We start from the raw sequence: 15,443 nt of genomic DNA, 5'->3' as shown, positions 1-15,443 counted from the left end.
CTGAAGGTGTGGGTCTATACTCTACCGATACCATTCACCGGTGTGCTAAGCCCATCTTACAAGCAAACATGTCATCCTTTGGTGCAGAGGCACTGGAGTAGCCTCTGTTCTGCCCTAGGCTGAACCCGGTAGTCAATGCCCAGTGCTGCAGCAATGGAGGACACAGCTAGTAAGGTCTACCTCTCCTGTTCACTTGCAGCTGCGATAAAACCCAAGTAGAGATTTCTGTCCCTAGGATTCCACTGGCCCTGAGGTATCACCCTAAGTGGCTTTTCCTTCTTTACTTACAATGTTTCAAGACAAGGAGCTTGAGTACGGGGGAGAAGAGGAATGAGCTACCGCACTTAAGTTTTATAGAATGCCATCATTGTCATTTTATATAATCTTAAAATATCTTGCATGTTCGGTGTCCCTGAGCCAGAAAGGTGTTGGCTCTGCTGAAGGACGCTTGTTTCTGGAGACTCCTTTTTGCAGTGTGTTGCAGTCCCTTCTCAAGGCTCCTAAGAGCCTAGCACAAACACAGCTTCTCAGCCCTGAGACTGACCCAGGAACTACTTGAGGAGTTTCTATACATGCTGCCACCTTTTAAAAGCTGGCTACAAAGCTTCCAGCTTTCCCAACACTACGCCTGTTAGGCATGAACTTTGCCAGGCCTCCAGTCTTCAGGAAAAGTACAGACGCCTCATCCTCAGTATCTGTTTCTCCCTCTGAGCAGATGCTCTGGGCCTGCAGAACACTTGCTCTTCAAGTGACCCCACAGTGTACTTAGTATGGTTGTTTGAATCAGAATGGTCTGTAGGGAACAGTGCTACTTGACAGAGATCAGGAGGGGTGGCCTTGTTGGAGGAAGTGTGTCACTGGGGGTGGGCTTCGGGGTTAAATGTTCCAGTCTCTCTCTCTCTCTCTCTTCCTGCTGGCTGTGGATCTGAATGTAGACCTCTCAAGCACCAAGTAGACTTCTCTAGCACCATGTCTGCCTGACTGCCACCACGCTCCCCAGCATGACAACAATAAACTCCATAAAGCTCTGAATGAACTGTAAGCAAGTCCCAATTAGATTCTTCCCTGGAAAAGAGTTGCTACAGTCATTGTGTCTTCAGAGCACTAGGACACTTGGGATAGCAGCGCCTTCACAGATCCCCTTCACCCTGCTGAGCCTCACTGGGGTGACAGAGCTGTGAGCCTGAGCGGCTCCTAGATATGACTAGGAGCGAGCAGCAAAAAGTTGGTCAAGTGTCTATCTCAAGTCTACTTCAACAGGGCATCTGAAACTTGGGTCTGGGGAAAGCATAGGCCAGTTCCTCCTAGTTGGGGCCTTTGTCTTAACCTGGGAGCTGCAGGCGCCTTGAGAGTTGCTTAACTCCTGGCTACAGGGGTCTACAGTAGATCTCAGCTGCCACGGACTCGGTCTATTCTTGGTAGGAAAAATGTCTCAAAAATACTGAAACAATTTCTCTCCAAAGATATACAACTGAACCTTTGAGATGAGCACAAGGCTTCTCTTGAGCAAAACCCAGAAGCCTTACTTTAGGTTTCAACCAGCGACAATTTACACTTGGCAGCTTTAGGTGACACTCGGTTTCCACAAGATCCCATGCTGAGGATGCTCCTAGAATCTAGTCACATGAAGATTTAGATACTTTCAGCAAGCTACAACACAGAAGAGTAACCATATGTTGGTTATTGTTCTCATTGCTGTGAACAACACCTATCACAATTACAGGGAGCAAGACATACGCTGACTCACGGTTTCGTCAAATTTAATGCGTGGCTATCTGGTCTCATGCCCTAAGGACAGCAAATCATTACAGCAGCAAGACGGTACGGCAGAAGACAACTGGTCATATGACCAAGGACAAGCAGGGAGAGAGAAGCGTTGATGCTAGATATGACTTGAACTTCCTTTTTCCCTTTGGGGGTAGTGGGTGAGATATCACTGCCATTTAGGGTCAACCTTGTTGGAAATGCCCTCACAGGTGCACTCAGGGGCATCCCTCACAGTCTTTGAGGTGATCTAAATTCTGTCAAGTTGTAATGAAGGGTTAACCACAATAGACCCACAAACACAGCTTCAGGATCCCCACAGAGCAACACAATGCGGAAGGGAGAATCAGACACCCTGGAGCCCTGACAATGCACTACCTGTTGCGTCATGTAAGCTTACATTTACGTTATGAAGCCTTGGTTTTGTTCTTTTTTTTTTTTTTTTTTTTTTTCTTCATCTACACAATGAGAAAAGTATCTTTGAAATTATGCTGAAAAACATATAGGAAAAATTTCCTCAAGTCTGTCAAGAATGTATGTTATATGAACTCATTAACTGATTGTTTGTTACTTTTATTATTTCTCAAATCTGAAAAGATGAAAGTAGATAAGACTATATCTTCTCATCGCTGCATCTAATAACCCTTTCTACACAACCATCTGAAATGAAGAGGTCATGAAAGCCCACACCTATGATCACCTTGTTTCTCCTTGACTGCTAGAGAAGAAGCAATGTCTGTACCACGCTAGCGAGTATCTCATGCTTCTACTCTGTATAAAGATCATTTTGTTGTTGTTCAGTTAAAGCATTTTCAGTTAACCACAGCTGCCAGCAACTTAATGTCTCAAATGTGGCCAACAGCCATGAGCACATCACTACTTTTTCTTGAATCCCTTCAGCTATGTGAGTGCAGGCATTATCATCGTGAATTGACTCTCAGAGTCTGGGATCTAAATCTGCTCTGAAGCCTGGCCAGACCAAGAGCTGTAGAAGATTTTTCAACTATTCGCTTTATCAGTTGGCGTTGTGTTAAGGATCTTTACCTAAGTGCATGCATTTTAGAAGATGTGCATGCATAATTGAATAAACAAACTGCTGTGCACTGTCAAAAGGATCATGAAAAGGAAAACATCCTTCACATGCTGATTAGAAATGCTAAAGAGCAGTAAAGATGCAAACCAGGTAACTCTAAAGTTAAACGTTTATTCAGGATTGATTCTTTTCCATCTTAAATGTGAAGAATATATGTATTCTGATGAAAGGGTAAATGAAACTTCAATAGATTTGATTCTAGTTTCTGCCTGTCTACTTCTATAACCATCCCCCAAATTTAAATAGGAACAGGTGAGATGCTCAGAAACATCTCCCATCTCTAGCAAAAAGCAAAACCAACACATCAAACACTAAAAACACAATAAGCTCTGCCAATTTAAGTCCTTCAAAGATAAAAGGTATGTGCCATGTTAAGTACATATGCACTACTTGTAAAATTTAAAAGGTAAATGACCTAAGGAGACTGAAAATTACTAGTTCCGAGTAACTAATGTGATACAGGAAAGGGCTACAAGGAAATATGAAGTGTAGCCAGAGTGGCTTGTCTTACCAAGGCCAAGCCGGTCTTTTTTTTTTTTTTTTTTTTTTTTTTTTTATAAATAGAAAGTACTAGCTATAACTGATACTAAAGCTCAGTAAAACTGAATAATTAAACTGGCTGATTACATCCTATTACAGACTTCCTATGAATACTTGATTTTATTTTGTATAATTGACAAGAGTTGATAGGAAAGGACAGATTTAAGGACCTCGAGTTAAGATCAGCTAGTGTGTATGTCCCATTAAAGGAGCCACATCAAGGGATGATAAACTGAGGGACCCTGTGAGGTAGCTGAGGCTGTCACGGCATTAACAAGTCATCCTGCAGCATCATTGGATAACTTGCAAACAGCTCTGAAAGAGATGGGCTACAGTGTATGTCCTACAAAAGAAAAATCGACATTGACTTTGAGTTTATAATGTCAGACCTTTGACTACTGAACTTGATTTTTAAATATTCATACGACTTGATGACTGCATGAAATTTTTAAACTGGTGGCAAGATACATCTTTCTATAGAGATAAGGTGGATAAGAACAGTGTCACTTACCTATCCTCATCCCACTAACAAGTGACAGCTGAGGCTCTGCATTGTGTTCCAAACACTTAAGCTATAACGTTATCACTTAGATACATGTGAAAAAGATATTGGCATTTATAAGAGATTGATGAAAATTAGTTCTAAAGCATTCATTTCTGCTAATACCACTAAAAGATCTGTGTGCACTCAGGAGATATTTGATCTGAATTAAGAAACTGATGGAACAATTGATGAATTGGAATTTAAGTCATCAGTCACTGGATCCATCAACAGCTCCATTTACATTCTAAACAATCCAGCCCTGGCTCAATAGAATACTCTTATTAATACCCAGTCAATATAATGCCATGGATTGACTTACTGTGCTGTATTGACAAGCTCCAGGATGCTATTGTCCAGCTCTAAACCACGCTGTTACACTTAGGATTCCTACACTGACCAAAGGTAAGAATTCCATTATAAAAAATGATATGCTACAAATGAATTTTTAAAAACAGAAATTGAAAGGCAAAAAAAAAAAAAAATGTTAGTAAATGACACCAAAAACTCCTGAAGGTTTATTTTCTGAGACAACAGTGAAACTTTAGCTAATTTCTTAAAACCACACAAAGGACAACTGCACTTTGCTGACCTTCATATAAAATGCCCCTCCACACCCCAGGGAAAAGAGCTGTAAGACAGCATGAGATATAATTGCCCAAGTAAGGCTAATCCAGAGGAAGACAAGATGGCCAGGAGGGCTGAACTGGGTAGAACCTGTGCTTATGCAGAAACCCAGTGATGAACAATTCCAAGCTCCAGGCCACTGGAAAAGCAAGGGGAGAAGGAATGAGTGGTTGTTAATGAAGAAGGCCTCGCGTTGGAAGCGTTGGAAGCGGCTGGTCTGGAGGTGATAGGCAACCATGTGTTTAAACAAGATTAGCTGAAGGTATATGGTGTATTTTGATAGTTATCTTGACAAAGTTTTACAATTAAAATAAGAAAGCAAAAATTACCCAAGGGTTTCTGAAACTAAGGATTCAGACTGAAGAAAATATTGTTACAAATTTGGAAGCCATTTGATCCATCTGTAAAAGGAAGACACAGTAAAAAGCAATCTGATTTCTCAGAGAGCCTTACTAGGATTAGCACTGGCTTGTCACAAGTTCAGAAGCCCACTCCCAGTGACACACTTCCTTCAACAAGACCAAGCTTCCTCATCCCTCCCCAATAGTCCTACCAACTGCAGAACAAACGTTCTAACACAGGAGCCTATGGGGCCATTTTCATTCAAACCGCCAGTTACCTGTTATATTACATATGCGATTAGACAGAGGTCATAAGAAAACAGGTATTACCAATAGGATACACCCTCTGAAAACCTACTTCTCTACACTGATAATGAAAATACTAGTTATAAGTGATAGATGAAAATATTACCTTTTCAATAGTTATTATATATATATATATATGGATTAAGGACTCGAAAAAAGAAAAAGAAAAAAAAATCAGAGATTGATCAAATTCTATTTCCTGGTATTCTTTAAGATATCAATCACGGCTCTTCCATTAGGTTCAAAGAGTAACCAGTGGACAACGATTATTCAAGGGATATGAAACCATCCCCCAAGAAAACAACACGGAGCACCTAAGTAGGTGCACCTGCAAGAGAGCTCTGAGGAAAAGAAAATCATGTGGCTGGTAATAAGAACAAGCTTCTGCCATCTCCTACAGCAGCTTGAGTGAAAATACCATGTATTCTAACACGCGGTCCCTAGTTGGTAGTGATGTTCGGGAACTGTGGCCTTGCTTGTAGACATATGTCCCTAGAGGTAGCTTTCAGGTTTCAAAGCCCCTTGCCTCACCCCTGACACACACACACACACACACACACACACACACAGACTTTGCTTCCTGGTTCTGTTCAAGGTAAGAGCCCTCAGTTTCAGCGACAGCCACCATGCCCTGTGTTTGCAGCCATGCCCCCAACCATGACAAACCATTGGCTCTCAAGAACTGCAAACCCACACACACTCCTCTTCTCAAAGTGGCTGTGGCCATGGTGCTCTTTCACAGCAACAGAAAGTAGCTAAGACGCCGCCCAAGAACTAATGACATGGGCTCACAGGCGAGGCTGGGGCGGGGCAGGGCGGGGCGCGGCGCATGAGGAAGCAGCTCCTCTGGGGATGCTGTGACAGAGCTCCCCGGGTTCAGGCATGGGCTTCGGCAAGCGGAAGGCACGGGTGGACAGTCTACGCACTCGGTGACGCTCAGGGAGGGGTCTGCCCGAGACTGACTGATGGGTGGTTAGGGTAGCAGCCACGGAAAGCACCTGGCAAAGCTGCTCTTGAGGTGAGACCCGGCCAGGCAGGGAGAGAGGGTCACAGAACAGCAGCTGTTATCTCCTCTGCAGTGCTGCACTAGAGTGAATGCACAGGGATGCAGACGCACTAGGGGGCCACGTAAGCAGGCAAAGAATGGACAGAGGAGCAGAGAGCACGTGGGGTGGTGACAGTCATTCCATAGGGCGGTAAACACTTGCTGTCAATCTTGCAAAGACAGTTGCAACTATACCAGTCCACCGTCAACTATAGATGTGGTAATTAGACAGAAGACTATGCACAATGCCTAGAGCTAACACACCACACAAGCAGAGCAGACTCCTTGGTGTGCACAGCACATAGTGCACACTCACAGACACAGACACACACGAGCGTAATCCAAATTTGGGTGAGTCAGAAGGAGACCATAGCAGAATGACCTGGAAATCACGGCAGAAGCAAATCTGGGAAATTCACAAATGTGGAAACTAAACAACATATCAGTCACAAAACAATGGATCAATGATGAAAAGACAGGGGTGAGGGAATACATTAAGAAGTATGGAAATGAACAACAGTGTGAACCTTATGAGGGTGATGAGAAAAAGTGCAGGTGGAAATTCATAATTGCAAACACCCACGTCAAAAAAGATCCAAAATCCACAGTCTAATTTTCTACCCTTAAGAAGCTACAGACACAGGATCAACCTCAACCAAAACAAACAAACAAAAGGAAGAAAATGATAGGTGCCATTAAATTAAATAAGAACTTAAAAAAAAAAAAAAAAAAAAAAAAAAAAGTCATTGAAATCCAAAGTTAGTTCTCCCAACAGATCAATAACATTGACAACCTTTTAGCCAGAGTAACAAAGCAAAAGGAAGACTCAAATTATTAAAACCAAGAACAAAGGAGAGACCATCACTACTATTGTTATAGAAACTGTTTTTAGAAGATCATGAGGGAATAATTGTAGCATGCCTATGAATTAGAAAACCTAAAGGAGACTAATTGGAAAAACAACACAAACTATAAAACTGATTCAAGAAGAAAAAGACAATGCAAGTAGGCCTTTAACAAGTAATTAGAAATTAAAAAATAAAACAAAGACCCTCAAATGCCAGACCCACATCATTTCATGGGTGAATTATACGAAGCATTTAAAGAATAAAAATTCTTCACAGATTCTTCCAAAATGTAGATGGATCAGAATACCCCCAATGTACACTAAGGCCAGTGCTATTCTGATAATAAAGGCATCACAGAAAAAACCCACAAACACACTCCATAATTGCAAGTATATCCTTTATGACTAAAGAGGCAAAAATCCTTACGAAAACACTAGAAGGCAAAACTAGCTAGACGAAGGGGCTACAGACGATAACCAAGAGGTCTGCGTTCCTGCACATGCCCATAGCTAAGTCAGCCTCTCAGGGAGATGGGCCTCATGGTCTCCCACAGTGCTGGGCAGTATGAACTGTGAAACACTGCTACTCCAAAGGGGCCAAGTCATGACTGAAGCCTACTGAGAGACTGCTACAACAGAAGGCCACAGCACACTTGATAGACAGAAATGCTTTGCAAATGAGCACATTGTCCTAATATTGCTAAACAGTGTTCTCAAAACAGAAACATTCTAGAAAGAAAATGTCTCCTGATAAAAATCAGTAATACAACTTGTAGTAGTAAGTAACTGGGTTAGATAACAGTGAAGGGGTCTTGAGCCACAATAGAGGAACAAACTTGTAATCTTGGTGCTTAATGATCTGAGGAGCACCTGGCCAGGATCCACAGCAGTCGGGAAAATAAAAACTCACTCTATTAAGTAACACAAGATACCTATCACCTCCCTTTGACTACCATGGGCAGCGAGCTTTCCCCTTGCCGGGAGCTCATCCACAAGGTGAGCAACCACAGCCCGGGGCAGTGCTACAGGCAGGTTTCTCTTTAGCATGACTCACGCTTTGTCTAAAGAACACTGCTTTGGGCTGGACAGATGGCTCAAGAGTTAAGAGCCATCTTGTTCTTGGAGAGGCTGTAAGTTCCAGTCCGGGCCCCCACATGGGATGGCTCACAGCTGCCTTTAACTCCAGCTTCAATGGACTGACACCCTCTTCTGGCCACTCACATGCACAAGCCCACACAGTTCAAGTATGACTTTTAAACTGTGCTGCTTCCCACAGAGGAAATAAGTAATGAACTCTGAACCCAACCAGGCCTTTGAAGGGTATTCACACTTACAAATAGCATTCATGGTGGACCTAGAGACGGAAAAAATGACAGCGAGTTGTATAATCCCTAAGTATAGGGCAGAAAGGGGCTATAGGCATCCTTTGATATGCTGCCTCAGCCCGGGCCTCAACCAGGGAATAATGGAACTGTGCCCACACATCCAGGTCAGTCATTAGAAACTGACCAAGAAGACACTGACAGAGATTCCCTGACTTTTCTACTTAGTCACATGAGAAATACTGCTCTTCCCATGAAGCCCACAGCCACTCACCTAGGCTTGAAATGTCTATGCCAGTATGCACAGTTCTTTCCACTATGAGATAGTGCCTAGTTAACGGGATATTACACTTCCGCAATCTGTGTGCTACCACACACACAGACCGTGAACTGGTCATGGCAAGTATCCATAACTATAGTGCAAGAACCCACAACTAGATGCTCTTCTCTTCTGTAAACACAATTACTACTATGTACCCCCCCAAAAAAAAAGGAAAATAAGAATGTGAAGTAAAACTGAAACTGTAACTAGCAATCAAATTTTGAGTTATGCTGTCATTGAAGTAATTAGGTTCTCAAAATTAAAATGAAACACCAAAGTCAGATTTTTAAAATATCAACAAGTAAATGCCATTTGAAAATTAATTTAAAATATAAAAAGATTTATAGGCAGAAAACTTGTTTTTACTTTTTAAACCAAAGAAATCAAACTAAGTACAGTGGTTTATGGCTTTAATCTTAGCACCTGGAAGGCAGAGACAAAAAGACTTCTATGAGTTCAAGGCCAGCTTGCTCTCCAGGTCAGGTACAGATAAACAGTAATACCCTGTCCAAACACAAACGAACAAAAAAACAAAAAAACAAAAAACCTGCAGCAATGTAAAAAAAAAAAAAAAACATTAAAAGTTACCTGCTTTCTCTGAAGTTCTAAGAAATACCATATCTGATGGAATTCTTTGGTTCTGCAAAAAAGAAATATACTCATTATTATTGGAAGATGTACATTAAAATAATACTATTACAAAGAAGAAATAGTTAATAAAGACAATTAAAATGTTAAAAATAAAATTGTACTAAAATAGCTATTATTTATAATATCTTAATTAACATGCTTTTTAAACGACAGTAAGCCAGCCATCTATATGGCATTGAGACCTTTTTTGTTTAGAAAGGATTAAATATTATTTCCACACCTGAGCCATACATAACACACAGTAGTGTTGTCACATAAGAACTCCATACTCCTCACTCCAAAATGCCCTGGAAAATGGACCGTGGCTATCCATTTTCATGTCCAACACCAAAAATCACATCATCAATAAAATAATAAACATGGGTAAACAAACAAACTTGAGGATAAGCAAATACAGAAAAATCCCACAAACTATTTATTGTTTTATTAGACAGAATAGGAAGTAACTAAAGGTACACTGCCATATTCAAATTTTATAAGTCATTCATGCATTTAATTATTATTAATAATTCTATTAATTAGAAATGTTAAAGGAAAGAAAAAAGAAAACTAAAGTATACCATTAAGATAATTCACATAATCTTACATGTATATTTGAGACTGAAGTGAAAATTTGCATATATGCCACAAAGCAATGGCTTACTCTCCAGTTGATTAATAAAGATGAAGAAGTGAGTAAGGCTGGAAAATACATGCTGTGAGGTACAGCTGTTCCTTTCTAACACTAAGAAAAAAGGTGACTTGGGAAGAGCTAAAACAGACCCCAGGTCAGGGAAGAAATCAGAGTGAACAGTCAACAGTATTTTCTAAATGAAAGGTAATAATTATCTGACAAGAAAATGAGAGAAACAACCAAAGCCAGCAAACCATTAGGAGGAAAATACATGCGACATGGACACACTGTAACCCACCCGAAGGGGACGCAGCAGGGAAAGGGGGAGCCGAAATAAACAATGTTTAAGAGCTTTAGGAGCCAGCAGTATTTTCCTCAAGTACATGAGGAAATGCTAAGGGCAGGAAGTGAGCAAGACACACAAGGGGTTAACTGTAACCTAGGAAAAGAACATTAACCCACAGTGACTGAGACCGGGCGCTTTAAACTAGTACAGTTGCCGATTATGGCAACGGAGAACAAGAAAAGGCAGACCCAGAGGAACGCCAGGTCCGTGAGAAAACTAGCTCTGTGGGCAGCAGGAAATGAGTCTTACAAGAAATAGGCCTAAGGAAAGCCCACACTTGCGGGGGATGAGTGGGGATGCACCCGGCCTTCCCAGAGAAGGAACACAGACACTGCCTCAATCATGGTTAAAATGCGCAAAGCAAGGCAACAGAGTCCCCGACAGTGGATGCGGGTCAAACGGCAAATGAGTGACTACATCACCAGAACCACTACTACTAAATTAGTTTGAAAAGAAAACGTCTAAAAGACTACTAAATTGGATTTCCCTAAAAGTGAGAATTCTACTCCAGCGTACCCACCAGGAAGGGAGCTAAAGGGCACCTGCAGCATATACATCAGGAGGCTCTGACCTCAAGACAAAGGCCTGGAAACTTGCAAGCAGAGAAAGAGACACTTAGAAGAAGACACAAGAGATTTTCCCAGAGGCTTACCCAAATAGTACAGAAAGATACAGGCCATAACAAAAGTGAGCAATTCATTAGACATCAGAGAAACTCGTGTTAAAATTCCATCTACAGCATGTGTATTAGAAAGGCACACTGAAAATGTTGGCAATTGTACAAACACAGAGTACACCACACACAGCACTTTCCACAGTCATGGGGAAACATGTTCATGCTTAAAACCCCCTTTCCTCCCAGGTGTGCATGTGTGCACAATCGATGTCTAATGACACAGAAGTATTAGAAGCAACCTAATCAACCATCGAGGGAAGAGTGCTCGGCAGCCACCTGTTCAAGGACATTCCCAGGCCTCTGAACCTATCAGGGACCAATAAAGCAAACATTCTTCTTGGGTAACACACACACACACACACACACACACACACACACACACACACACACACACGCACGCACACACGCACGCACACACGCACACACACACACACACACACACACACACACACACACACACACACGCACGCACTAAGAGTCTCATCACTGCACTAATACTACGTCTTCACTGTATGGACTACTGTAGCTTTGTATTATATCTGAAATGGAGAAGTGTGAGTATGTGTAAATTTACACGTGCACAACGTGTAAATTTCCCCCCAAAATTGTTTCGGCTATTCTACAAAGTGTAGACAGCAGAATGTTGATTTCTAAGGATTTTAAGTTGGTGTAGCATGGATCTAGAGGTCAACTTCAGAAGCACTGCAAACTCAACAATAGTAACATACCTACCCACCTATCCAAGTATGCTGTTTTCCAATTAATATTTCTTTAACATGTTTCAATCATACTTAGAACTTTCCAAGTTACACGTTCAGCAGCTTCTTGTGTTGTACCTCTTTTAAGCCTTTTGTTCTGCGGATGCTACTGTGAATGGGATGTCAGATTAGTCACTTTCCAAAGGCAAACTCTTGTATTTTCTCCCATACACAGAACCCTGACCAGACATCCATGACACCCATTCAGGTGCCTGAACTGCTTCTGATTCTGCCTGTCTTGAATGCAGATTAACATTCCTGTAGAGGACTATGTCAGCAAAAGTCATTATTTCTTTGTGGTAAGATACAGGAATTATATTTATTATACGTGTGAATCTATGTGAGTGTGTGTGCATGAGCCACAGTTCCCGTGTAGAAGTCAGACCTCCACCAAGTAGGTCCCAGGGATCAAACACTAGTTATCAAGCTTAGCAACAAGCATCTTTTATCTGCTGAGCCATCGTACTAGCCCCAAGGTATAGGAATCAAACTGTTGGATCATGAGACAGTTATTCTAGGTTTTTGATTGTTTTTATTTTGTTTTACTTTTTGCTTTAGAAACTGTCATGTGATTTTCCAGAATAGCTACACCATCTGATCTTCTCAAGGGGTATGTAAGGAAACCATATCCTTGTTGGCAAGGTCAATATATGGTGAAAACATTTTTTAAAAACATCCCTTCTGATTTATATGTATTCTTGATAACTACTAATAAAGATTTTTTTCATGTCTATTTTTCATCTGTAGTTCCTTGGTAAATGTTTTCTTAGGTCTTCTGCATATTTTCTAAGGAGAAAATCTTTTACTGCTCGGATTTAGATTTTACAAATTTCACAAACAAGTCTTTATTAGATACTAGGGCCAGCCTACCCAAGCCGTAGTCGCCCTGGCCCTGGTGCCCAGGCCAGTCCAACTGAGCATGCGCTTGGCAGGCACTTCCTCCCTGAGACAAGTCACCCAGCCTGCCTCAATGCCCAGAGACTGCTGACAGAGACCCCTGCCCCAGAGATACCAGTGAGCAAAGGACATGTAGCAGAGTCAGCCGCCTGAGCCAGGAGGGCCTTGGGAGGGGGTTTAAAGGCGGCCTAACTTCCTTACTAAAGGAGCCTGCTGCAAGCTCTCTCTGCACTGACTCCCAGCACCTGCGTCTTCTCACGCCCTCCCTCAAGGCGTGTCCAAGCTGGGTAGCCTGCAATGCCTGGACCTAAAGGTGGGGCTTGTGGATCCCATGCCCTCGCCTTTGGATTTGTTGCTGGTGGTGCAGCGTTGGATCCTACCTGGGAACACTTCCTTTTCCTGTCTGCACCCTTTCGGGCTACTCTTCACTCCAGCAGCTCCTCTTCTGTGATTGTGTGATTGTTCGGTGAGTTGGCCCCTGCCCTGCGTGTTTCTTGTCTTTGGTCCTCACGAGGGTGAGCGTGGGGGACCCTCCTTCTTTTCTGTCTTTTCCTTTGAGTCTGTCTGGTAGCCCTGGTGCTTCAGGTAGGAACATCTACTACACTTAGGTCTGACAGGCTTGCTGTATTTGTTCGAGTCTGTCTTTGTGTGTTTTAGACTTTGTTCTTGTCTAGGTCTCCTGCCTGCCATTAAGAGAATGGGGAACTTCTTCACCCTCTAAGCAGCCTCAGGTGAGGGCATTAAAATCAGTGTTGTCCACCCGGGGCCTTAAGGTTAACACTGCCTCTCTGGAGGAATTTTGGGATGAGGCTGTGGTGATGACCCCTGAATTTCTCCCAATGCCTGTGCTTTTCTTGCCCGAAGCCTGAGGTCGGCTCAGGAGTCACCAACCCCCTCTGCTGCCTTTGTCCCCATCCGACTACAAGCGTCGGGGTCAGGCTATCACTGGAAGACACCCTGGTACACACCACCACTCACTGACCGCAGTGGGGAGGCGTGGGCGCTCAGTCCCCGCCCCTGCAAGGGGCGTAGAGGGGTATGAGCAGGGCAACCTGCAATAGAGGGCAACCTGCAATAGTGCCCCAAAGTTTCAACCAATGCAGATTCACAGCTGCTTTCTCTACTTCTTTAATGCTCTTATTAACCTTCTAAATTTGCTATAGTAGATTATCTTCTACAATGTGGGCCCTAGGAATCAAACTCAGGTGTCCAGGCTTGTCAGCAATGGCCTTTACCTGCTGAGCCATCCTGCTAACCCTTCTACAGTCTTCACTTTAATTTTTATTGAGGGTTTCATACCTGAGAACCATATATACATACGTTACATTTCTACACTCCTTTCCCCTCCAATGACTGCCTCCAATCCTTCTCCAATTATTATTGATGCCTATAGTTTCATCATGGTTCTTTCCAAACAATTATTTTTATTTTAATAAGATGCAATTATCAGATTTTTGTAGTATGATATTCTTTTGATATACAATCTATGAATTATGATTTACTTTAAAGGTCTACGTTTATAAAATATCTGTGTTTTAAATGTCTAGGTTCAAGACATTTTCTCTTGTGCTTTTGTTCTCAAAAAGTTTTACATTTCTATTAAGTCCAAGGTCATCTTTTTAACCTATGGATGCTTTAATCTTTTCAAAGTTTCCTTTTTATTGTTAATTGCTCTTGTGCCTTTTCCGAAGTGACTGGTGCAGATGGGGTGGCCTATTTCTGGGTTCTCCTTGAGGTTCCATTAGCGACTGCATTGTGTCATCTCTGCTACTTTCACTGTGCTGGGTAAGGGAGCTCTGTAACAGACGTCCGCACAGGAACCCAGATTCTTCCCACTCTGTCCTCCCTTTTCCAGACTGCCTTAGCTGTCACCAAAACTGTGCCTTTATAAACTGGCTTTGGAGTAAGACTACCTGTGTCTTTTTTTTTTTTTTTTTTTTTTTTTTTTTTAATTAGTGAGAGAAAAAGATGGGGAGAAGAGAAAAAAAGAGACAGGGCAGGAAGAAGGGGGAAGGGGAGGATGTAAGAAGGAAGGGAAGCTTCCTGTGTCTTTGACAAGATCTGTGTCAAATTTACAGGGCCTTTTTTTTTTAATACCAAAGGTATATGAAATGTCATCCCCCGAGAACACACCTACTTCCTTAGGTCTTCTTTGATTATTTTCATCACTATACTATAGATTTTAGCATACTTAACACTTGAATTTCACAGGAGGGACATTTTTTGTTTCCACAGTCTGTTATCTTACAGAAATGGGGATGTAGCTTTTGTGTGCTGGCCTAAAGGCTTGCCACCCTGCTGAATATACTGAGACAACTTGTGTAGATCTTTTTAGAGTCCTACATTTCCTAGCATCCTAGAGCTGCTAGGTAAGTTACGAGTGGTAAAAACAATGCTCTTGTTTTCAGAGAAGAGGCATCCTTCTAACTCTGTCACACATGATGTTCTACAGGGTTTTTACCATTCTTAACTTACCCAGCAGCTCTGTTTCTTACCTGGATGGGGCTCCTGATCACCAAGCCTGCAGGCTTACACTCATCAAGAGTGGGTACTGACTTAGTCAAATGCTTTTCTAGCACCCAATAATATGGTTGTGTGATTTTTTTTTTTCTGGAAAACTGATATGACAGAGGGAAACTTAAATCCTTCTGGTGACCATTTTTTATTGGGATATGACTTAGAACTTTATATATTATTGACAGCAACTGGTAAATGTTTTCTCAAGATTTTCCTGTCTAGTTTTTTGTTATAACT

General features: G+C 42.0%; 2 protein-coding genes across 3 annotated transcripts in view; one reads left to right on the top strand and one right to left on the bottom strand.

Moving 5' to 3' along the window:
- The window catches only part of Pard6g (par-6 family cell polarity regulator gamma), a 1,244,350-nt gene that overhangs the window by 719,466 nt on the left and 509,441 nt on the right, over positions 1–15,443 (top strand). The window lies entirely within an intron of this gene.
- The window catches only part of Atp9b (ATPase phospholipid transporting 9B (putative)), a 166,331-nt gene that overhangs the window by 119,194 nt on the left and 31,694 nt on the right, over positions 1–15,443 (bottom strand). For both annotated transcript variants that reach the window (XM_051202233.1, XM_051202234.1), the window contains exon 7: positions 9,337–9,388. In XM_051202233.1, coding sequence (XP_051058190.1) covers positions 9,337–9,388 — 52 coding nt within the window. The remainder of the gene's footprint in view (positions 1–9,336; positions 9,389–15,443) is intronic.

This window comes from Phodopus roborovskii, unplaced genomic scaffold, assembly GCF_943737965.1.
Source record: "Phodopus roborovskii unplaced genomic scaffold, PHOROB, whole genome shotgun sequence".
NCBI lineage: Eukaryota > Metazoa > Chordata > Mammalia > Rodentia > Cricetidae > Phodopus > Phodopus roborovskii.
Note: the sequence above shows the minus strand (reverse complement) of the source record. Positions and strands in the feature narration are given on the sequence as shown.